This window comes from Leuresthes tenuis, unplaced genomic scaffold (genome assembly GCF_036924035.1).
Source record: "Leuresthes tenuis unplaced genomic scaffold, fLeuTen1.0.hap1 SCAF_13, whole genome shotgun sequence".
NCBI lineage: Eukaryota > Metazoa > Chordata > Actinopteri > Atheriniformes > Atherinopsidae > Leuresthes > Leuresthes tenuis.
The window spans coordinates 21,173,648-21,198,207 of NW_027325367.1; the positions used below are offsets into that span (position 1 = coordinate 21,173,648).

At 39.9% G+C, this 24,560-nt stretch overlaps 2 protein-coding genes across 2 annotated transcripts; both read left to right on the top strand.

Moving 5' to 3' along the window:
* Positions 1-4,404: 4,404 nt before the first annotated feature.
* srp9 (signal recognition particle 9) lies at positions 4,405-13,880 on the top strand. The gene is made up of 3 exons (XM_072362623.1): positions 4,405-4,574; positions 4,752-4,820; positions 13,076-13,880. Exons 1-3 carry the CDS (start codon positions 4,503-4,505, stop codon positions 13,193-13,195), a joined length of 261 nt encoding a protein of 86 aa, XP_072218724.1. The 5' UTR covers positions 4,405-4,502; the 3' UTR covers positions 13,196-13,880.
* Positions 13,881-14,280: 400 nt separating this feature from the next.
* On the top strand, positions 14,281-23,513 carry ephx1 (epoxide hydrolase 1, microsomal (xenobiotic)). The gene is made up of 9 exons (XM_072362620.1): positions 14,281-14,410; positions 19,064-19,256; positions 19,358-19,538; positions 19,622-19,840; positions 20,534-20,663; positions 20,913-21,127; positions 21,211-21,319; positions 21,545-21,667; positions 22,019-23,513. The coding sequence occupies exons 2-9, from the start codon at positions 19,074-19,076 to the stop codon at positions 22,224-22,226; spliced, it is 1,368 nt and encodes a 455-aa protein (XP_072218721.1). The 5' UTR covers positions 14,281-14,410; positions 19,064-19,073; the 3' UTR covers positions 22,227-23,513.
* Positions 23,514-24,560: the final 1,047 nt, after the last annotated feature.

Here is a 24,560-nt window from a genome sequence, read left to right on the forward strand (position 1 = left end):
TGACAATTGAAAGTGTTTTGATTACTCTTGAATAATAATGATAATACATTTTTAGAGAGAAATGTTTGTGTTAGCGTTGCTAGGTTACTTACGTGAGTGATGCTAACTTTACAAGGTTGGTTGTTCTGCATTTTCTAATAGGTCAACAAGTTACCATTTCATTTTTACCATTATTGGACTCTAAGCACTGTCAGCACTTACCTGTTTTGTGAAATGTCATCTTTTCCAAAGCATTTTTTATCTTTATTACCAAGTTTAGTTATTTTGAAAGGATATGTATCAGAACCATGGAGATTTTAAGATTGAGCAGGACTGAGCCATGTACCAGATCTATGAAACAACCACTAATTAGGCTTGAATATGAAATATTTAATGTTACAACCGATGGACTGGAATAAGTATGACTGGTACAAACATTGTTAAACAAACAAGATTTTATAAAAAAAAAATATTGAAACAAGAACAATTGTGTGTGTGTACAAGAAAAATAAAAAGAATAATAATATATATTTATTGTTATTACTATAAATAATACATATTATATTATTGATAAATAATGAAAAGAATAATATATATTAATATATTATTATTTATTATTATAGTGTATATATATATACATATATATATATATATGCAAATTGGTGCCATTTTGCCTTTTTACACACCTCGCATTAGATCGAACTCCTCCTACAGATTTAATGTTAACGGCTTCAAACTTGGTGTGCTTACTCTTCTGCCATGGAGGATCAAAAAGTTTTGATTTTCAAAATTGTAAAAGGTATATCCGTCCCTCAAACTTCGACGACTCGCCACTGCTGGCCACAAACCACAAAGTCACTCATGACATTTGCATACATTGTATTATCTTCACCAAACGTCATAGGGTTGCCGGGGACTCTGCCCTGACAGCGTACATAGACGCATAGTGACACTCACCTATAGTGCCACCTGCTGGTGGTTCGAAATGTCACTGTGTTTCCACACCTCATATAATCAAACTCCAACTACAGATTTAATCGTAATGGCTTCAAACTTGGTCAGATTACTCTTAAACCATGGGGGATTAAAAGTTAGGAGAATTTTATTCCAAAATCTGAAGGTTGTGGCCGTGGCAGACCCTCAAACTTTGAGGAAAGAATTAGAGTAGTCCAATTTTGAAGTAACAAATGCATGGACTAGTTTGTCTACATCACCCTGAGACAGGATGTTCTTGATTTTGGCAATATTACGAAGGTGAAAGAAGGCAGTCCTAGAAACCTGTTTTATATGTGCGTCAAATGACAAATTCTGGTAAAAAATAACTCCAAGGTTCCTCACTGTAGAACTACAAGCCAAGGCAATACCATCTAGAGTAACTATATAACTAGACAATTTCTCCCTGAAGCGCTCAGGTCCAAAGAGAACAACTTCAGTTTTGCCTGAATTCAGAAGCAGACAGTTCTGAGTCATCCAGGTCTTTATGTCTTTAAGACAGTACAGCTGAGTATCATCAGCATAACAATGGAAATTTATGCCACGCTGTCTAATAATGTTACCTTATGGAAGCATGTATAAAGTAAAAAGAATCGGTCCAAGCACAGAACCCTGAACACGGAACTTCATGACTTACTCTGGTATATGAGGAAGATTCTTCAATTACAAGATCAAACTGGAATCTGTCAGATAAATATGACTTAAACCAGCCTAACGCAGTTCCTTTAATCCCAATAACATGTTCAAGTCTCTGTAACAGAATGCTGTGATCGATCATATCAAATGCAAAACTGAGATCCAACAGGACAAGCACAGACACAAGTCTGCTATCAGAGGCTAAGAGGAGATAATTGGAAACTTTCACCAGTGCTGTTTCTGTGCTATGATGCACACTGAATCCTGACTGAAACTCTTCAAACAGATCATTTCTTCGTAAATGATCACAAAGTTGAGCTGCAACAATTTTTTTTCAAGAACTTTAGACTAAAAAAGGGAGATTGGATATAGGTCGATAATCAGCCAACACTAATGAATCAAGAGTAGGTTTTTACTAATACAGCCATTAACTTGGAGTAACAGAAATGACTGATTGTGTTACCATGAATAAAACACTTTGTAATAGCCCAAGACTGCAATGAGTCTAATCATAATATTTTTTGATTAATAGTAAAACAAATTGAAATATAGCTGCAAGCAGCGATGGCGGGGTCTAGCAGAACAGCAGGCAAGCCTGCGGCTGCTCAGGAGGGCATCACGAGTCCACAGACCAAGTTTGGTGTTTGAGATGAACTCGTCTTCATCCAGGGATTCCAACGGTACCTCATTTGTCCAATTTGAACCAACGGCTCCAAAGCTATGAGCAAAATGCAGTTTTTCTACTTATAGCGCCCCCTCTAGGTGGAAGTGCACCAGACTTCTTGGGCCTCTTAAAGACTTGGTCATGAGTCTGTGTTATAAGTTTGATGTCAAAAGATCAAATGGTTGCTGAGATATGGCCTCACGTCCTGTTTGGCGCGTCATCGCTGAGTTTGATTGGCTGCTACGGGCAAACGGTAGCGAATTAAAAATTACCACTCAAAAGCTCATGTGAGGCTCAGTCTGAAGATTTTATATGTCAAGTCCCGTGGAAATCAGACAATCTGGGTGACCTGTAATGCGTTTTGAAGGTTTTTGACATAATTCAAAATGGCGGTAAATCCAAGATGGCGCGAATGACGTCATAGTATTGGTTGACCTCGGCTATATCCATGGACTTCAACGGTACCTCATTTGTGAAATTTGGACAAACGGGTCCAAAGATATGAGCAAAAATGCATTTTTGCTAAATATAGCGCCACCTATATGTCAAAGATAGCCACAATTCTTGGGCCTGTTCGGGATCGAGTTATGAGTCTGTGGTATAAGGTTGATGTCAATAGACCAACCGGTTGCTGAGATATGGCCTCACGTCCTTTTTAGCGTAGTCGCCGCCAACTTTGATTGGTTACAATGGGTGAACAAAGTTGAAATTGAAAAATCCGCTTCCTAACTTTTGTGCGGATTCGTCCTAAGATACTAATTTTCATGAGAATCGGTCAAAATATGTGAACGAAGAATCCTTTTGAAGGTTTTCAAGAAAATCCAAGAAGTCTAGTCAGACGGAAAATGTCATAGGGTGCGTTGGAATCGTCATGATCCAAGGATTCCAACGATACCTTGTTTTTTAAATTTGGACCAACGAGTCAAAAGTTATTTAGCTGAATGGGCTTCAAACTTTGACATGTTGGTGGCGCTAGAGAGTTTAGAATTTGGGCACGAAATTTGTTGAATTTGCTAATGGCATGGTCCTAAAAATATGGGCCAAATTTCACAACTTTTTACCATTGCGTTAATGGGGCTGCCATAGACTTCAATTGCAGCGGAAAGTAGAAGAATAATAAGAAAAGCTACTAAAACAATAGGGTTCTGCAGCTTCGCTGCTAGACCCCTAATAAGAAAAACAGCTAAAACAATAGGGTTCTGCAGCTTCGCTGCTAGACCCCTAATAATAATAATAAGAAAAGCTACTAAAACAATAGGGTTCTGCAGCTTCGCTGCTAGACCCCTAATAAGAAAAACAGCTAAAACAATAGGGTTCTGCAGCTTCGCTGCTAGACCCCTAATAATAATAATAAGAAAAGCTACTAAAACAATAGGGTTCTGCAGCTTCGCTGCTAGACCCCTAATAATAATAATAATAGGAAAAGCTACTAAAACAATAGGGTTCTGCAGCTTCGCTGCTAGACCCCTAAAAACAGCTAAAACAATAGGGTTCTGCAGCTACGCTGCTAAGACCCCTAATTATTTTCTGTCACGTTTGAGTGCAACACTAGAGGGAGACATGTAGAATTTTACACACAAGCAACACACGTAATATTTCCGGATTTGGGATTTCAAAACAAAGCCTTTCAGAGCCCAATAAGACTGATCAAAACGCAAGGGGCAGGATAGTTAATTCTGCTGGGATTATAATACAATAAAAACCATGAATTTTTTTTTTTGTTTCATACAGATAAACTAAAATTGTGTATTCACAGTCACAATTAGAAATTATTCATTTTCTTTGAGGTATACTTTTATTTCACTCGAAGTTTTACATTTTTATCTGTCTACCTGTGTACACATACAAAGATTATGCAAAAGACATACTGTCAGATAATCCTATCTCAAACATCGCTTGGCACAAAAAGAGCCAATAAGATAATTGGCTTATATATATATATATATATATACATATATATATATATATATATACATTTATATGTGTGTTTATTGTTCTTCCATATAAATTAGCTGATGGGTGTTCATTACAAACCAAAAAAAAAAAATTATATAAAAAAGTTTTTATTTTGAAAAAATTGACCGGATAGGGTGTCAGCATAATCTTGTAATTGTGATTGGTTGTGTTTCCTGCTGCTGATGTGGTGTTTCTGAAGTTAGCAAGTCGGATTATAAAGACTCAGATTCAAACAGAGGTTTTGGAATAATAGTAACATTTCGTTGTAAAGAAAATGCCTTATTACCAGACGTGGGAGGAGTTTGCTCGTGCAGCCGAAAAGTTGTATCTGACCGATCCTATGAAGGTGAAAACGTTTTATTTCAAAGTACAGCACAGGTTAGCACGCTAGCTTGAGAGCTCATTAGCTGGATAGTTCTTAAGCGACTTGGGTGTGCTCACGGTTGATTAAAAAACAAATAAATAAATAAATGATCTTTGAATTTAGAAGTCTTAAATTTAGAAATTCTATTTTTGTGTGCAGGTCCGAGTGGTTCTGAAGTACAGACACTGTGACGGTAACATATGCATCAAAGTGACCGATAACGCCATGGTAAGTAAAACGTAAGAAAAACAAAAACAAAACAAAAAAACATTTCTTAGTGAACTGTTGTTATCACATCGCATAGTTAAAGTAAATTATCAGCATTACGAACTTTGTAAAACGCGTTTGTCTGACGTGCAGAAGACCATATTAAGAATTTGTTTAGCGTAGAATGCAATGATTTGTAGTGGAGAAATACGAGCAAATCTTGGTACCTTTCAGGTAAACGAATGTAATTACCAGCTTGATTTTAGCAGGTTGACTTATGAGCCGATTTATTTAGTTACTGGTTGTATAAAATGGTTGTTATTTACAACTGTATTTACACTTTAAAGATGCAATAAAATAAATTTGTTCAATAAACAAATTCAATCTAATTTGTTATAATCCAATTAAATAAAATCTGTTTAAGTGGACATGGCACGATTATTTCCAGTAATTTAATTCTTAGTCTTGGGTACTTCCGGATTCACTTCACACTTCATAACTTTATGTAGTTTGTAATTAGTATGGCAGAGCTTTCTCTTGGGGAAAGGAGAAGAGCATACTCAAGTGTATTCTGATTGTTTGAATTCCTTGCAGTTTGCAGTGAAGATGGAGACAATCAGTGGGTTTACATGATGAGATTAACTTGATTATACCTATATTTGGTTATGCTCCTTATCTGAGCAAGGGTAATTATCCTTTGTTATATGGCAGTGAATGAATCAAATGCCTGGCACAAACCATGCAATACCGCAGTACGATAGGTAGCGCTGTACCCATTTCAACTATTGCTAATAGAGCCACTTCCGGTTGACGTCTTCACCACCAACAACAAAACTAAGGCATTCGAGAAAGATTGCGAATGAAGAGCAAGATAAAGCTACATCCCTCTACATTTGTGATGAGCATGGTTATGGCACAAACGCAATGCACAATGGCGCATTCTCCATCGCGTTGTTTGTTTGTTTCTGACGGCAGCGACAACAACAGTAATATCGTCTCCTTCGACTTAATAAATCAATCTTATTGTAATTTAGCCATTAATCCGATCCGATGGCCCGCATGTAACTACACTGAGTGTCTTATAAACATGAACTACAATAGTTGCAGGCAAAGGAGCTATGAAACCACTTAAACAAGTAAACACTTTAAAAAACAAACAAAAGAAATAAACGCTAAAGCATGACAACAAAGCCACAGGTGTTGGTCCAGTTTATGGATTGCATCAAATCTTCTCTTTCTTCTTCAGTGTTCTTCATTCCACTGATCTGGACATGGAAAAGGACATTAGGAGAGTAAAGAGGATATTTCCCTTAAAACAGGAAAATTTCTCCAGAAGAACCAAACTATGGAAGGGAACCCCCTATGCCTGTACACAGAGTTAAAGGAGCAGAGTTAGGAAAGGTGCTCAGTGCATCATGGGATGCACTAGCTTTTCAGGCATACAGCAGCATTGCTAAGGAATGGTTCAGGCACAAGTAAGCCTGTTGTCTAAGAGAAGAGTTTTGTTTGGAGAAAATGTTGGCATATCAAGCTGCTTAGGAGATGATATTGATTAAACCTGATGAGTTTGATGCAAATCACTTCATGTATACCTCCTTTGGTGTGATGAAGTAAAGAGCTCATAATTGCTCCCTGAAATCATACCAATCTTCATTTTCTTCCGACTTCATTTTCTGAAGTCTTTCCAAACAGCACAATTTCTGTAGTGTTGTGCTGTTTGGAATTCTACGATGTCGTTCAATTTGATTATTTTAGACTTTATGAATAATGGTTATAATAATAATTGGTGTGTTCAAGATAACTGGTATTAAAAATAATTCTAATGAAAGGCTTACTACTTCTGGCACACTGATATATGTGAGGGGTAAATGATTAAGAAGCATTTATCCATCCATCCATCTATTATCTACCGATTCTCTGGAGGTCGGGTTGCGGGGGCAGCAGCTTGAGCAGAGAAGCCCAGACATCCCTGTCCCCAGCCACTTCCTCCAACTCTTCCGCAGGGACCCTGAGGCATTCCCAGGCCAGCCGAGAGACATCGTCTCTCCAACGTGTCCTGGGTCTTCCCTGGGGTCTCCTTCCAGTGGGACACCTCACCGTTCTTTCGGTCACTACCCACAACTCGTGACCATAGGTGAGGGTAGGAATGTAGATTCACCAGTAAATCGAGAGCTTTGCCTTCTGGCTCAGCTCCTTCTTCACAACGACGGGTCGGTGCAGAGCCCGCAACACTGCGGACGCCGCACCGACCCGCCTGTCAATCTCCCGTTCCATTCGTCCCTCACTCATGAACAAGACCCCGAGATACTTGAACTCCTCCACTTGGGGAAGGATCTCATTCCCGACCCGGAGAGAGCATTCCACCCTTTTCCAGCTGAGGACCATGGTCTCGGATTTGGAGGTGCTGATTCTCATCCCAGCCGTTTCACACTTGGCTGCGATTAAGAAGCACTAAGTCATGAACTAAAAAATGTCACTTTATATTATCAGTTGGCAGGGTTATGGCAAAAACAAAACATTGGCATACGTCTGTTCAAGGACCTCTGTGTGATTATATCTGTGACATTTGGTGAAGATTGGGTGTAAAATATGAGATTGTAGCCAAATTATATATAGCCAGCACACAAGGCACCAACAATATACATTTATAGCGGACACACGTAGCGTGATGTGATAAGATATAAGGATTTATCCGAAAGTTCTCACTATCTGAATAAGCCTTATTTTACTTCGTTTTAGGGCACCACCTTCAAACGAAGGAAAAAGACAGAATCTTACGATTCTGGTATGTTAAATTATCCATCCATCCATCCATCATCTGCCGCTTATCCGGGGGTCGGGTCGCGGGGGCAGCAGCTTGAGCAGAGAAACCCAGACGTCTCTGTACCCGGCCACTTCCTCCAGCTCTTCCGGGGGGACCCCGAGGCGTTCCCAGGCCAGCCGAGAGACATAGTCTCTCCAGCGTGTCCTGGGTCTTCCCCGGGGTCTCCTCCCAGTGGGACGTGCCCGGAACACCTCCCCAGGGAGGCGCCCAGGGGGCATCCTAACCAGATGCCCGAGCCACCTCATCTGACTCCTCTCAATGCGGAGGAGCAGCGGTTCTACTCCGAGCCCCTCCCGGATGACTGAGCTTCTCACCCTATCTCTAAGGGAGAGCCCAGACACCCTGCGGAGGAAACCCATTTCGGCCGCTTGTATTCGCGATCTTGTTCTTTCGGTCACTACCCACAACTCGTGACCATAGGTGAGGATGGGAACGTAGATTGACCAGTAAGTAGAGAGCTTCGCCTTCTGGCTCAGCTCCCTCTTCACAACTACGGGTCGGTGCAGAGCCCGCAACACTGCAGACGCCGCACCGATCCGCCCGTCAATCTCCCGCTCCATTCGTCCCTCACTCGTGAACAAGACCCCGAGATACTTGAACTCCTCCACTTGGGGAAGGATCTCATTCCCGACCCGGAGAGAGCATTCCACCCTTTTCCGGCTGAGAACCATAGTCTCGGATTTGGAGGTGCTGATTCTCATCCCAGCCGCTTCACACTCGGCTGCGAATCGCTCCAGTGAGAGCTGAAGGTCACGGCCTGACGACGCTAACAGAACCACATCATCTGCAAAAAGCAGAGACCCAATTCTGAGGTCGCCAAATCGGACACCCTCAACGCCCTGGCTGCGCCTAGAAATTCTGTCCATAAAAGTTAGGAACAGAATCGGTGACAAAGGGCAGCCCTGACGGAGTCCAACTCTCACCGGAAACGTATCCGACTTACTGCCGGCAATGCGGACCAAACTCTGGCACCGGTCATACAGAGACCGAACGGCCCCTATCAAGGGGTCCGGCACTCCATATTCCCGGAGCACCCCCCACAGGACTCCACGAGGGACACGGTCGAACGCTTTCTCCAAGTCCACAAAACACATGTAGACTGGTTGGGCGAACTCCCATGCACCCTCCAGGATCCTGCCGAGGGTATAGAGCTGGTCCACTGTTCCACGGCCAGGACGAAAGCCACACTGCATCTCCTGAATCCGAGGCTCGATTATCCGACGGATCCTCCTCTCCAATACCCCCGAATAGACCTTACCAGGGAGGCTGAGGAGTGTGATACCCCTATAGTTGGAACACACCCTCCGGTCCCCCTTTTTAAAGAGGGGGACCACCACCCCAATCTGCCAGTCCAGAGGCACTGTCCCCGATGTCCACGCGATGCTGCAGAGGCGTGTCAGCCAGGACAGCCCTACAACATCCAGAGCCTTGAGAAACTCAGGACGGACCTCATCCACCCCCGGGGCCTTGCCACCGAGGAGCTTTTTGACCACCTCGGCAACCTCAGCCCCAGAAATGGGAGGCCCCGTCTCCGAGCTCTCCGACTCTGCCTCTTCCGAGCACGTGTTGGTAGGATTGAGTAGTTCCTCGAAGTACTCCCCCCACGACTCACAACATCCCTAGTTGAGGTCAGCAAAGCCCCGTCCCCACTGTAAACAGTGTTGACTATGAGCCGCTTCCCCCCCCTGAGACGCCGGATGGTGGACCAGAATCTCTTCGAGGCCGTCCGGAAATCGTTCTCCATGGTCTCACCGAACTCCTCCCAGGCCCGAGTTTTTGCCTCAGCAACCGCCGAAGCCGCAGCCCGTCTGGCCTGTCGGTACCTATCAGCTGCTTCCAGGGTCCCACTGGCCAAAAAGGCCCGATAGGACTCCTTCTTCAGCTTGACGGCTTCCCTCACCACTGGTGTCCACCAGCAGGTTCGAGGGTTGCCGCCACGACAGGCACCGACCACCTTACGGCCACAACTCCGATCAGCTGCCTCGGCAATGGAGTCACGGAACATGGCCCATTCGGACTCAATGTCCCCCACCTCCCCCGGGATATGGTTGAAGTTCTGCCGGAGGTGGGAGTTAAAGCTCCTTCTGACGGGGGATTCTGACAAACGCTCCCAGCAGACCCTCACAATACGTTTGGGCCTGCCAGGTCTGATCGGCATCCTCCCCCACCAGCGGAGCCAACTCACCACCAGGTGGTGATTAGTTGACAGCTCCGCCCCTCTCTTCACCCGAGTGTCCAGGACATACGGCCGCAAGTCCGATGATACAACCACAAAGTCGATCATCGAACTGCGGCCAAGGGTGTCCTGGTGCCAAGTGCACATATGGACACCCTTATGTCTGAACATTAATGATAAATTATTAATTAATAATTAATAAATTCCAGTCTCATATAGTCGCTACTCGTGAATTCTCGTTTTGTTGGACTCACACATACGTAAAGAACACATACACAAAAAAACGGTTTACTTTATATATGTATATATAAGAACCATTTATTAAAATGACATGACCAAAGACATGAACCTTAAGACAACAGGAGAAATGCTTTGAATATGGATGATTATATAAGAAACACTTAGTGAATTGAAAAGAACTAAGGGGACGGGATGGATAGATACCGGAATAATTCAAATAGTCTAGGTTTGTTACTATTTGAATTTAAAGGCTAACAACTTGGGTTAACATTTTTAACAGCAAATTCTCTCGACACCCACTGCATACCGTCTGAAATGTAAGAACAGGGCAGATCTTACGGTTAGGTCAGCTCCAAACCACAGGTCATCGCCAGCGGGTCCAACTGGGTCTCTCTCGGTTCTGCGTCTCACGGCCTTCGTTGTGATTGACTTTCAGGGACTGGACCGGTCGTTTTCCTGCGCTGGAGCGCTTCTGGTAGTTTGAAGACGAACGGGTGGTGCTTCGGAATTTACCGCAAATAATGACAAAATTGTCCAAGGGTCGAGTTGGTTTTCGTTGCTGATCAATTCTGATGAGGTGAACTTAAATTCACCAAAGATTGAGAAAAAGGTTGACAAGCTTAACGCTGGCTCCTTTTTGGTGATCAAAAATAGGTGAGGATGTTGCAGCAGCAGAGTTTAAAACGTGCTATAGAGAGGAGACAGGATGATGGACAAACAAAAACGCAAGACGTATCTTTCTACTACATTCTTCTCTTTCTGTCTTTGTTCGGACCTTCTTCTTCCATCTCATCTTCCTCTCCAGCCATTTTCAAAGACTCTCCGCCAGACTCTCATTCCATCAATCTTAAAACTCTGCTCTTCATCTTCTCATCTCTATTCTCTATTCTTTATTCTCTATTCTGACTTTTCCTCGCGGTTTCCGGAGTTTTATTCGCGGAGGCGGGGCATGACGTAGGTCTATGCTACACTTTCAGCCAATGGTATGCCTGAAACTGTTGTGACGTCTGCCTGGGCGTATTTTGTAAGGCGACCTGCAACGAGGGTGCCTCACAGCAATTCGACTCCTGCATTCTTCCGTCTCATAAACATTTGTTCAGAGGATTCTAAAAACACCATAACTTGTTAAGATATAAAGGGTAAAGATATAGCATAAACTTAGGATATAAAGACATCAAAAACAACATAACATGATGGTTATGAGTCTCAAAATTCAGATGGATATCTGTAAAATTATGACGTATGAATAACGAACCAAACAATGTTATTTTCCTGTGTTAAACACAGAATACAATAAGAAACAGCTGAAGCATTGGTTAACAGTTGGATTATTTCATATAAATGTCAAGTCATATGCAAGTTGTTGACTTAGTTTTGGGTTTAATTATTCAGTACTACAAACCACTTGGGGGCAATGTGGCTCCATAAGCTGATTAGTCATTTTCCAAATTAATTACTTCTTTCGTATCCTTCCATGTACGATCATGAAAAAGGTATTAAAATGCAGCTTGTGATATCACTGAGAACATGAAAGAACTTGTACAACGATATAAAGCACATTGAATACAGTTTCAAGATTCAGCTAAAAAGTGATTCTGGGTGAGATCCATTTGAGAGGTCCATGCTGCGACTGTCTCTGGCTTGAGTCAGAGTCAGGGTAAACTGTCACCATTGTTTACTTTGACCCATATAGGGTCGGAAGGGTCCTGTTCTGATTTTCCCCAACTCTCCTGAGAGGGCCCGTTGTTTGTTCATCTTAGTTGTTGTTCACTAAGCTATTAATACATTTACCTAAATTTATGGCACAGGTCTATGGAAAGAGGGGCTGAGAAAACTCCCCCAAAATGCTTTCGTGGGCAAAGGTTGTTGTAAATTTCTCTACTTTGATGTAGAGATCCCTCATCTGGTATTTCCACACTGACCATCCCCACAAAAGAATGTTGCAATCATTTAAAGTCTTAAGTTTGCATTAAATTCCACACTTGAGTTCGCTACAAGATATATCGATTACCTCTTTCATGACGAAACATAAAAGTTTGAGGGGATGTCACACCTATTAATGAATCGCATGCAATTCTAACCTTTATAATAAAATCTGTTGGAGGAATGGTTAAAATGCGACGTATGTGAAACATAAAATGACAGAATGACTTCCTGCTAGGTTTAGGGCATCATTCCAAGATCATGTTTATTGGTCTTTCCATGTTATATGAGAATGCCAAGTTGTAATGAATTTCTAACAGTGTAGAAAAAAACAGAAAATGTATTGTTTAATGTATTTGTCTATTTATTTCTGTATAACTTAATCTTTGATAAATAATCTATTATTTAATTATATAAGCATTCATCAGCATATAAACTTTTTTTTATTAAACAATTTATTTGTTATATTCAAAGTGCATGTGCATGTCAGCAGCTGTTTAGAGACCGAATTGTCCACAAATTCTCCAAAAAACCGCTGGTGTTGATGTTTGAAAATGGTAATTGATATTAGGGGGTCATGTCCCTCAGTTAGGAACCTTACAAAGCAAAAATGACTTTCCTCACTAGGACATGAAACAAAGATCTGTGTCAACCCTACACTGTGGTTATCAAAATTGCTCTCTGCTGACAACTGTTTTGTACCAGTTCTTATAGCAGTTTATCCAGTTTTTTGTTAGTCTTTACTGATGTTATCATGTGCAAAAGGTTTGAGCACTAAAAGTAAAAAGCTTGCATTAAAAAAAAAAGTGTTTTTAAGTTAAACATTCTTCCTCTTAGGTACTCTTTTGGGCCAGACTATCTGTTTAGTGGTTTGTTATGATTCAGGCTGGATGTGTAAGGTTTTGTGAATTAAGCCATTCACATGTCCCCTGGTAGTAGTTTGGGAGCAGGTGAATGTTACTGATTTTACCGTTTGTTTTTGACAAGAGAAAATATTTCTGTATTTTTCTAAAATTACTCCTTTTTGTCATGAGGTTATTTATGTAATGCAGAATTTATTTCAAAGTCACAGTAGCTGTCACTGACTTCATGTAGTGTTTTATCCATCCGTAGTGTTTACAGTACAAGACAGATCAAGCCCAGGATGTGAAGAAAATTGAGAAGCTCCATGGAAAACTGATGAGACTCATGGTGTCCAAGGAGACGCACAGTGGTGCCATGGAGACGGACTGAATTGCTCTGAAGGCTGTGACCTTTTAGCTCATCTGGATTAAGCTTCATGGACACAGCATTTGTTGAGCGCACATTACCATCATAGTGTGATGTGGAGTCTGAAAGATGGTGGTAGTAAAAGGTATATGTGGTGAGACTGATCTGGTTGCCTGGTTGATGTAATACTGTTGGTCCAGTGGTGTCTGTATACACTTTATATATTTCATTCACTGAGCATTTTGTTTAGATACAAAACAAAATATGGGCAAAATATGCTGCTTTGGCATTTTGACCTTCTTTAGAAGAGCCTGCATGTTTGTTGTTTTTTTTTCAAGAAGAAATAAAAAGGCAGTGAATGCAAATATTTTATGTTCTTATTCCTGTGTTGGATTAAAGTTAAGTGCTGTTTTTTTTTTTCCCCACACTGACATGGGTCACATGAATAACGCAGGATTCTCAATTTACCACCAAGGATGGGGAAGAAACTCCCACATCTCCAAATGCCATTGGGCCACAGAGAAATATTTAAGTCATTGTTCAGTAAATGTTTATTTTCCCAGGTAAAGCCTATGTCTCCTGTATTCAGGTTAATAGGAATTGGATTCTAAAGTAAACAAGGCTGAGGAGTTTACCTATTTGAAAAGTTACAATAATTATGTGATGTGTTTACATAAGCTATTCTAAAATATATTCACAACTATGTTAACTGTTTGGTTTTGTTGATCTAATTATTATTCAGGATCTTGCTAACATCACTTTTGTTGTATATTGAAGACATTTCCCTGTGAGACTGAATTAACACAGGTTAAGTTTTGTAGCAACAGCAACTTATGTTAAAATATATTTGATGATAACGTCCACCTATAAACAAGCACTGCTCAACCAAATACACCACTAATGAAAACATGAGTAACTATAAACATCTTGCCCAACACCTTTCTTCTGCATATATGTTTCTGATGCTGCTGGTCTTCCACAAAATTCCGCATGTGCCAATGTCCCATCATGTTCAGTTCTGATTTTAAAAGTTCCCCTCGCAATGTTTCACTTAGAATACGTAATGGGTATACGTACACATGTTGCCACCTGTCGTTCATTTAGCTGAATTTCATTTGTCATTAGTGTACAATAGAGTTGGGTAAAACGGTAGGTGGGTAACGATTTAGGGATCGAACGAAATAGAAGAAAAGTTCTTCAGTTTTGTGGTCTGGACCTTCCCCTGGCAGTGGTAACACGGTAAAACTACAAAAACCTTTAGTTGTATGTACGTTTACGCTAACTTTTAGCAGCAGTGTTTTAACTGCATATCGGTGGCCATATTGCTGAATTGAAGTAAAAGTGGATCGACAGTTTATTCAACATTGCGAAGGCTTTGTGCTAAATGCTACATGCTAAATTATTGGTGTCTGCCAAGACACCAAATACCCTCTGTTTGATGTACAATACAAACTTGTTTTGTTAGTACTCGTACAAATAATGCACCACAGGTCAGCTCATACATGCTAAGTATCTGGACTTCTGCCAAGCGGTGGCCGTCTGACTTGTATTAGCAGACAATACGAAGTCTGGGTTAGGTTTGAAGCACACCAAAATATGAATTATGTAATAGTCGGATGTAAATCTTATTCGAACGAGAAATGTTTTTGTTATGCTGCAATCAGTTTTAGCACAGCTCTAATCCTGTCGACTGAACACAATCACGAGGCTTGCTCCAATGTAGGGGCGCAGGTGGGATTTTTGAATTAGGGGAGGACCAAGCTGTCAACAAATTATTTTAACTCAATAAGTTATTTTTGAGTAATTTGGGCATTAAATAGGCGCTCAAGTAGTTACTTTTGTAATAACCTATGGGCCGACTATTTGCACTAAAAAGCCATTGTAGAATTATTTGAAATCATGGATAAAGAGCAATTAACAAAGGCTTACCCGATTAACGCCAGCCATACATTATGAAACTGTCTGGAATACCAATCGCCCACCAAAACCTCATGCTTTAAGCATATGTTTTTTTTAAACATGTGTGAGTGAACTCGAAAATGGAAATCACAACATATTTTTATAAATAAAAACAAGTATGCATAATGTCAATGAAACTCACATTTTAAATCACATTGGTAGTACTATTAGGAATTCCCTATAGTGCAGCCAAACAAATTTATTTTCGAGAAGCAGACTCAATGAAGGACCCAAAAACATCTCTCGTCCTTTCATTGCCGTCATTAACACGTGCAGCAACCCTTTCCTCTTTAGGACCCTGGGGAGTGACAGTCGTCCCTTTGGTGCGTTCATTTACAATGAAACTCGGAACTTGGAGCTCAGAACAATGTGACCCTAAAGTTGAGCACTCCCAGCCTTACAAACGTACAATAATGCATGTAACTACTCTTTACGTGATTAGCAGATAGCATGGATTCTATGTAGGACTGGTAAGATTAATCCACCTTTCCGAGCCGGATCCAACTTCACATGGGGTTCAGATTAAAAATCTGACTTAGATCTAGGAAATTTCGACATCTGTGTACAACTGGAACGCATCATTATTTGTAGCACACAAACGCTGGGCTCTCAATGCATGCTGCAATGTAAATTAGTCAAAGTAACGGGGGTTGGGGTCGGGCTCACGATCACTATGAATCCTGTCTTCTCTATTCTCGTAGTGTCATGTTCATTTTTCTGAGAAAGGAAATACAAACTCCTAGCTCGGAATTTTTTAAATGTTTCATGGTTCAAGTCACACAGTGCTGTGGACCTCTCTCTGCCAGGCAATCTGATCAGAAAAAGGGTACCACTCTTTTGCAAAATAAATTTTTATATTGCCATACAAACATGATGTTAATATTATTGGTCCACAAATTGGGGAGAAGCTGTGGTTTAGACTTGGCTTTTTCCTGATTGGTCCTTGGTCCGATATCAGCCTCGTACCCCATCTCTGCTCGAGTCAGATGTCTTCTCCCTGAGTCTGGTAATTTTCCACAATAGGCGTCATCCTACCTTTTTGACTCTCCTTGTAAACATGGAGCAGTTTCTCAACACTCAACTCAGTCCCTTTCCTGTTTTAACCCTTCACATCGTGGGGTTAATGCTTGCTCCCTTTTAAAAGGAGTGTATCAACTCTGTATAAGCAATACAATAAAAGGTATTATTAAACCTTCAACAGTAGCTATTGTGACCGAGCATTGTGACACATTATTGACTTAGAACACAGACTAATATGCTTATATTACTCCACACCAGTAGAAGCACAGTACTATGCGAACATATTAAGCCACGTCTGCTGACTTTTCATACATCTAGTCCTCTGTTTGCGAGGTACTCGGTAATCCTGATGGTTTTGAAGGTTTCCACCCATAATTTCTGGAGCCTTTCAAACCTGCTTTGTCATGAGAGTGGGGAAAAGAAAGAAAACAAACAAAAAAAAAACTGAATTGAATTGAGAGTGCTTCATCTTCAACCTCAACTCCAGTCCCTCTCTCTGGAAGACTTTCATGATGTGAGATGTTATGGTAACTGGTCTGTAGTCATCAAGGGCGCTGTCATGAGTGGCTTAAAATGATGAAAAAGAACAGGAGGCAACACAACATCATGGCTGTTCGTAATGTAGTGCCACTTAAGGATTTTGGGCATCCGATATGTTCTGTGTGTCTCTTGTGCACTGTCTCCAGGCTGTCTGAATCTTTTTTATAAAATGATGTACTGTGGATGATGGGATATATTTTTGCTGTTGTACATTGAGTGATATTATTCTGAAATTGCTCCACAATTTGCAGACATTTTCTGCAGATTACTGAACCTCTGCCTGTCTTTAGTTAGAGACTGCCTTTCTAAAGCCTTTTTCACTGACCCAATGGAGTCCTGAAAAGGTTCTAGAGATACGCTGGTGGCATGTGAGAACGCAAATGTCTGTTCCGGACTTTCTGTGAAGATTTTCCACCCAGCCCCCCAGTGAAATCTCTGGAACATCAGTGGGTACAACAATGAATGCACTTGTTGGCAAACATTTTGGAGCATTTGTGGCTGGTGTGCATGTGAGAGTGTCTTGTGTGCTGATTGGAATTTCTCCTTTCTGCTGTATCGTATGCTACTTTTCGCTCACTCCCTGGCATTGTAGATACAATCAGATCATGCAGTCCTTGTATCAACACAGTAGAAGACACAGCCTCATCTGCCATTCTCAATATTTTGTAGCAAAAGCAATTTTCCTAATCTAAATTATGCATCATGTGCTTGATTGAACAGGAACTGTAGAAAAAGACCGGTTCAAACTGTCCACACATTCTGCTGAACATTTCCCGTTTTCAAATGTGAAAATGGGTGAAGGTGCAACTTTTATACCCAACCATGTTACTACCCTTTTGCTAGTTAAACATATTCATCCAGCTGTATCTTTTTGGTTCCATTTACTTTTCGAGCCTTTGACTGCCCTGTCTGAACTTGTTGCAGCCATTACTTGTGGACTAATATTTTTTATGAAATAGTCAAATTTTAACATTTGATTTGTATTTAAGTGTTATAATATGTATTAATAAGTTTTTATTGTCTGTGAAATATTAGTTTATGATGATGATGACTATTATTGGAAATCATTGCATTCTGTTCATATTTACATTTTCCAAAATGTCCCCACTTTTCTGGAATTGGGATTGTCGTATGAATATGTTGTGTTTTATCTTGTTTAGATCTTAAACCATTGCCTCACTGCAAGAGGGTAACTCGTTCGAATCCCTACCACGGCCTTTCTCTGTTGAGTTTGTATGTTCACCCCATGAGTGCGTAGGTTCTGTCCATGTATTCCAGGTTCCCTCCACCTTACAAAAACATGCATGTTAGGATAATTGTTGATTCAAAATTGACCCTGGGAGAGTGCACATGGTTGTCTGTCTTGCTTGTCTCCGTGTGGCCCTGTGATGGACTGGTGACCTATCCAAGGTGTACCCTGCCTCTCATCCAATTGAAGCTGGGATCCCTATGGATTTAGTGGATATTGAAAATGTGTTGATGGATGTCTCAAAGCCTGTAAATATCAAAGTTATTTTTAGAACTGCCAATTAGGATTTATGTTCATAGCTGTTTTTATAATGAACATTTTGAACACAAATGTAATCAAGCTTTTAGGGATCAAACCAAAAAATGTTTGTTGTAATGAACAAATTAGTTAGTCAAACAATAAAAAAAAATTTACTCAATAACAGAGTAGTTGGATTTAGCTATGCCAAAAGATGCATACATATTATAAATGAATCTTCTTTTAGTTAAGACAGTGTATTATTTTTTACAGTGTAGAGAAGTAATGGAGTCCAGTTCTGGACTTACATTATGTACTGTTACTATTACATTACAAATGTTATATAATGTTATATATTATGATACATTCCTGTTTCCATGTCTCAGTAAAACACAAAGTACTGCATTCCCAATATTCCTTCTGCATCCTCGTGAGCAATCCAATCTTGTCCATTTTATTTGCTGGGAATGTCATATTCCCCCTGATGACCAAGAGAAGAAATTATTTAAACTTCCTCAGATTTTCCTTTTGTCTTGCTCCTGCCCTCAATAGCATCTCATTTTCAGCTCATTTGGAATTTGGGATCTTATTTTGGGAATTCATTTGATTTTAGAAATCTCAGCCAGTCTAGATTTCTATCTCTATCAAGTATCTCTTGTTGGCATGATTATTTATCACGTTTGTTCATGATGTGAAGGTTCTGTCATTCCATAAAGTAGTAGCGCATATGGTACATTGTTGTAAAAATATCTTAGTTTTGTTGAAAAAAAAAAAAGAATCTCATATTGAGTAATTTAATGATTTTCTGACTGTGTCTAGCTGGATGTCTTTCTCTGCTCCTGCTTAGTTTTGTCTCCATTCTGTTTGTCTGCTCTGTCTCTTTGCAGACACATCATCATGTTCATAGAGTTGATGGTTGCTGTGGTGGTTGGAGGACTAATTCTCTTCTTCGTTCAGAGGAGTAAGAACCAGGTTTTGAAGACAGTGGATGGCTGGTGGGGAACTGGAGTGCCCTCTGATGCTATGGAAAATGTTAAAATCTGTCCTTTTAAAGTTACTATCAGTGACGAAGAGCTGGAGGTTAGTTCAACTCTTAGTTTGTCACACAAAATTGAGACTCTGTAGCATGTACTCCTAACTCCCCAACTGTGCATGCCTTCTTCTCTTCTTTTCTCCTTTAGGACCTCTACAGGAGAATAGACCAGACTCGTCCTGTGTCTTCATTGGAGGACAGCCAGTTTAATTATGGCTTCAACTCCCAGTACCTGCAGAAGGTTGTCTCTTACTGGAGAAATGACTTTAACTGGAGGAGACAAGTTGACAAACTCAACCAGTACCCTCATTTTAAAACCAACATTGAAGGTGAGACTGCACAGCTAACACATTCAGGAAGGAAACATGGTTACCATCTCTAACCCATTCTTACTTTGTGAACTTCTATCCAGGCATTGATATTCATTATGTTCATGTGAAGCCCAAGAAAGTGCCTGAGGGAATTAATCCTATTCCCCTGATAATGGTTCATGGCTGGCCTGGCTCCTTCTTTGAGTTTTATGGGTTGATCCCCTTGTTAACACAGTCATCAGACCCAGAAGACCTTGTGTTTGAGGTGGTGTGTCCCTCCATACCAGGGTATGGCTTCTCTGAGGCACCACAGAAGAAGGGTGAGTTTGGAAATATGACAACTTGCCACTCTTTACTATAGTGTTTTAGGGCTGTGCATGGTAATATTTTCAGTACCATAACTAAAAGAGTAATATAGACATCACTTTTTTCACTTGCAGTGGCTTTGCCCATGAAAACAAAAAGGAAATACATATTTCTACATTAATGATTAAATTTTTAACAATTAATCTGCCCAGATCAGGAGCAGATGTTTAACCTTTTTTCAACCTTGAAAAAACATTCATGGCGAGCTCAAGTCAGGAGATTTCAGCCATATTTCCCTGCAATACATCTAAACTTCCATCCATTCAACAGTTTGCTCCACCAGAGAAATCGAAATTTTGGATTTTATTCTGTGCAAAAGTGTACACAGTCAGCAGGAAGAGCAGCAAGTTAGCCTTGGGCTAATACTGGAAACCATATTAGATACAGTCACTAACCAACACACAGTGTTGCTGTAGTAGTGCTGTTTTTGTGCTTAAAGTTGCAGCTGTTTCTAAGCTGTTCCTTTTCTTTCCTCCTGTACCAGGGCTTGATGTGGACGGTTTGATTTGTTGCTTTTCCATTGCCATTACTGTGCTTTCTGCTAGTTTCTAACTGCTCTCAATGTATGAAAATGTTTCCCTTTCCTCGTTATGTGTAGGAGTTGTTCTCATTAATTCTGAGGTTCAAGCTCTGTACACTGTAAACAGGTTTTGATTCAGTTTGTGCGGCACGCATCTTCCATAAGCTGATGAAGCGCCTGGGCTTTCAGCAGTTCTACGCTCATGGAGGAGACTGGGGATGGCTGGTCACCACAAACATGGCTCAGCTGGAGCCCAAGTATGACACACAAGAACTAACTCAGTGCCTGAAAATGATAAATGCTAACAAGTATCAGGTTTGCACACAGACTAGTATTTAGAAATATTACTCTTTATTCTGTGCATGTGGGCTTTTTTTGCATGATTCACAGCTGTCAGAAAAAAATCAACCTGTGAAGTGATTTCTTTACATTTCTATTGAAAAGTAATTCAGTATTTTATCTTCACATTACTCCATTACCTTTTCTTCAATTCTTTGATACCCCAGAACTATTAAGGGCTTGCATATAAATTTTGCTCCACCCTCCAAGCTGGAGCTGCCTGTGGCTTTATCCATGATGCTTGGCCAATGCTTCCCAAAGCTGTTTGGCTTCACTGAAGTTGATATTCAGCGCCTCTATCCTTGTATGGAGAAACTGGTGGTGGAATCCATCAAAGAGTCTGGCTATATGCACATCCAGGCCACCAAACCGGACACTGTGGGTAAGAATCTTGGAGAAAGTAATCTTATGGTGGAGCAGTTTGATTATTATTGATATTCCGTCCTATTTCTTTTGCCCCTTCAGGACGAGGGCTGAATGACTCTCCAGTTGGTCTTGCTGCCTACATCCTGGAGAAGTTCTCCACATGGACAGACCGGGATTTCCGGAACCTGGAGGATGGGGGACTCACCAGGTGCATGTAATTGTTTGTACAATCAGTCAAAGAGAGCATACTCGCAAACTAGTATGAAAAAATACTACATCCAGATCTGGATATACCCCAAACATGAATCAAGTAAACCATAGCATATGTATTAGCGACAATCACCTTGTTGAATTCTATAATGACAGCACTGGAGAAGGTTTTTATTTTAAGTTGGTTTGTATTATTTAAATATGGTCATGATCTGTGTTGCAGGAAATTCTCTCTGGACGATTTACTGACTAATGTGATGATCTACTGGATGTCTGGTTGCATCATCTCCTCCATGAGGTTCTACAAGGAAAACTTTGGCAATGGTCTGGACCAGCCCCACTCTAAGTGAGTGACAGCTATTGGGTATTCTCTGATATTATTTATGAACCATTTCAATAAGATATTATTTGTGAGTTGTTTATTTTCACTGCTTGATTTTTAATACTCCACTGTATCCCCTATTGAAACAGATGTTAAGAATAATCTAAAGAGCATTGGTTACTGCGCTAGTTACTGAATATTATTAGATTTACCAGTTGTGACTCAAGAGCAGTTCACAAGACTTGTTCAGATGGTTCAGTTTCATCAATATTAATCTTTAACAGCTCGTACATGCAAACTCTTATGAAAGAACTCAGCTCAAAATAAGACAAATGTTAACTACTTTGATGCAAAACCATTGCTCTATCTTCCTAGGATACCAGTCTATGTCCCCACCGGCTTCGCCTGTTTCCCTAATGAGCTGATGCACACACCTAGGTTGTGGATCAGACAGAAGTACCGTAAACTCATTAACTTTACTCCCATGGCCTGTGGTGGTCATTTTGCGGCCATGGAAGAGCCCCAGTTGATGGCAGAAGATATTCAGAAGTTCACAAAAATGGTTGAGTCTAAGAATAATTGAAAGTGGACAGATGAACTAAAAGCAACTTTTCTCTGCATTTCTTGAGGAATAGAGGTGATTCGTTTGCTGGTGTTCCCTTTGTTGGCCATGAATCAGTTTAATTTTTGTAAGAGATCAGATTCTTTATAAAATGGAATTTAAAACAGTTTACAGTATATCTAATAATAGTGTTAATCATATTTCTTCAAGATTGCACCACAGTTTTGTAATGATTTTATGAAAAATGTATTTGTTTCATGGAGAAAGATTAGTTGACTATAAATTCTGACCATTTTTGTGTGGGAAAGTTATGTGAATGCCATTACAAGTGACAGGTTGTGCAGTTTTAAAACAAGATGACAGGATCTGTCCTTATGTGAGCTTAAAGAGTGGATCATTTTGAAAATATAAACCATAATATTTTGGTCTGGACCCTTTATAAGTTCATGACCAATGCACATTTTAGGATTACATTTGCAACAACACATCATCAATAAGGTCAAACTAACCTGACTCATGACTTTCTAACATAATGAACCAATGTTTAATGTCTTTAATCCTAGTTTGTGTGCTCAATCTCAAGTGCTTCAGTGGATTGGCAGTTGCAATTGTATATTCATCATTGGCCACTACACTATTTTCCACACAGCTTCTCTGAGCCTTTCCTGTGGTGTTGAAAATAGTTTACTAAGCAGCTGCAGATGAGAGGTCAGGGGGCACCTGGTGTTATTGTGTTGACCGCGTAAAGAAGGTGCACAGCATTCCTCCAACTGATAACACAAAACCTCTACGCTTTGGTCACAACCATGATGTGTAACATGTGTCACATTTACATTTTGTCTAAAAGTTTTTTCTAATTTCAAACATTACTATTTACAGTGTGTGAATACAATTTTATCCTGTATATTATATCAATGTTTACCACATTGAACTATGAAATTGAATTAAAGTTTTTTTTTTTTTTTTTCATTAATTACATCAGTGCAGTTCATCTATGATCACTTCTGATACTGATTGGAATAAGCTCAAAACAATCTGTTTTGCTGCTGAACAAGTTTTGATTGAAGTTGATTTACTTGAAAATACATAAAGACATGCATTTGATTTTATGAAAAAGAGTGATAGGCTCTTTTTAAGATTGTTATCAACAGTCTTGGTTTTTCAGATAAATTATTACATAGAACAGATGTGAAAATTTAGTCGTCAGAGATGTTAAATTCTTCATTTCCTATTACTATTGCTGAAACTGTAACATTTTAATTTGTATGTAACACAATTAGCTGTATCTCAGATCATGACACAGCATGTCAAATAAAACTGACACAGTATTAACATCTAGTCTTTAATTTAAAACCATTTGTTTATCCTCATAGCTAACTCTGCTAAAGGCACATTTCATTGATTATACGTATTGGGGTTTTTTTCTCATAGAAGAATAGAATAGATTGCACAGAATAGAATAGAATCAGCAAGGTATTTTAGCAAAATTAAGCACTACTGGGAAAATTCTGACCGAACAGCGGATTAACAGTTAAACCTGTTCCAAAAAAGCCAGTACTGACTTAGCATTAAAGCTTAATGCTTCATTTACTATTTCTCTCCAGACTGCCATCTGTTAGATTAAGTACAAAAAGTAATCTAAAAAAAAAAAAAAAAACGAGCATATAAGTAATTTGAAAAGTATTGGACATTTAAGTCTGATGCAAACAGCCCATCTACAGAGAATCACATCGATAATACAGTAAAGAGGATTGTTGCCATTATAAATCTTTAATTGCTATGATGTTGTTTACACTAAATCTCAAATATATTTCAAAATGTTTTTCTTCACTGTAATTGCATATCTAGTTTTATGTAATCAAGTGGTCAGTTCTTACTAATCTGATTAACGGTATCAAGTCAAACAAAGATCCTATTCATAGCTGTATTATCAAGAGATGGAATGCCACAGAAGTGTTTGTTAAAAAATTAATTACTTTTGACAGTTGAAGTGCCTTGTTGTGATTTAGAATCTGAAAACACTGTGGCCATGTTATGGGTACAGATTTTATGCTTATGCAATGGGTATGTCCCATGCTGTCACAAAATTTTTGGGCTGCACAGCTTTAGAGGTACCACTGGACACTTACGAACTAGTGCAAATGATGAAGTCGTTTCTTTAAGCTTTACATCTGCAAGATTCTGGCACAGAAAATTAAAGAATTGACATGTTTGAAATAGTAAACAATTGCTGATCACAAAATCAGATCATATTAATAACTCTTTGGCAAAGTTTCAAATGATATTCACAAGTTAAAACAAAGGTGCCTAGAGAAGCCCAAAATGTTTTCATCCAAACCGCATGCATTTCTGTCC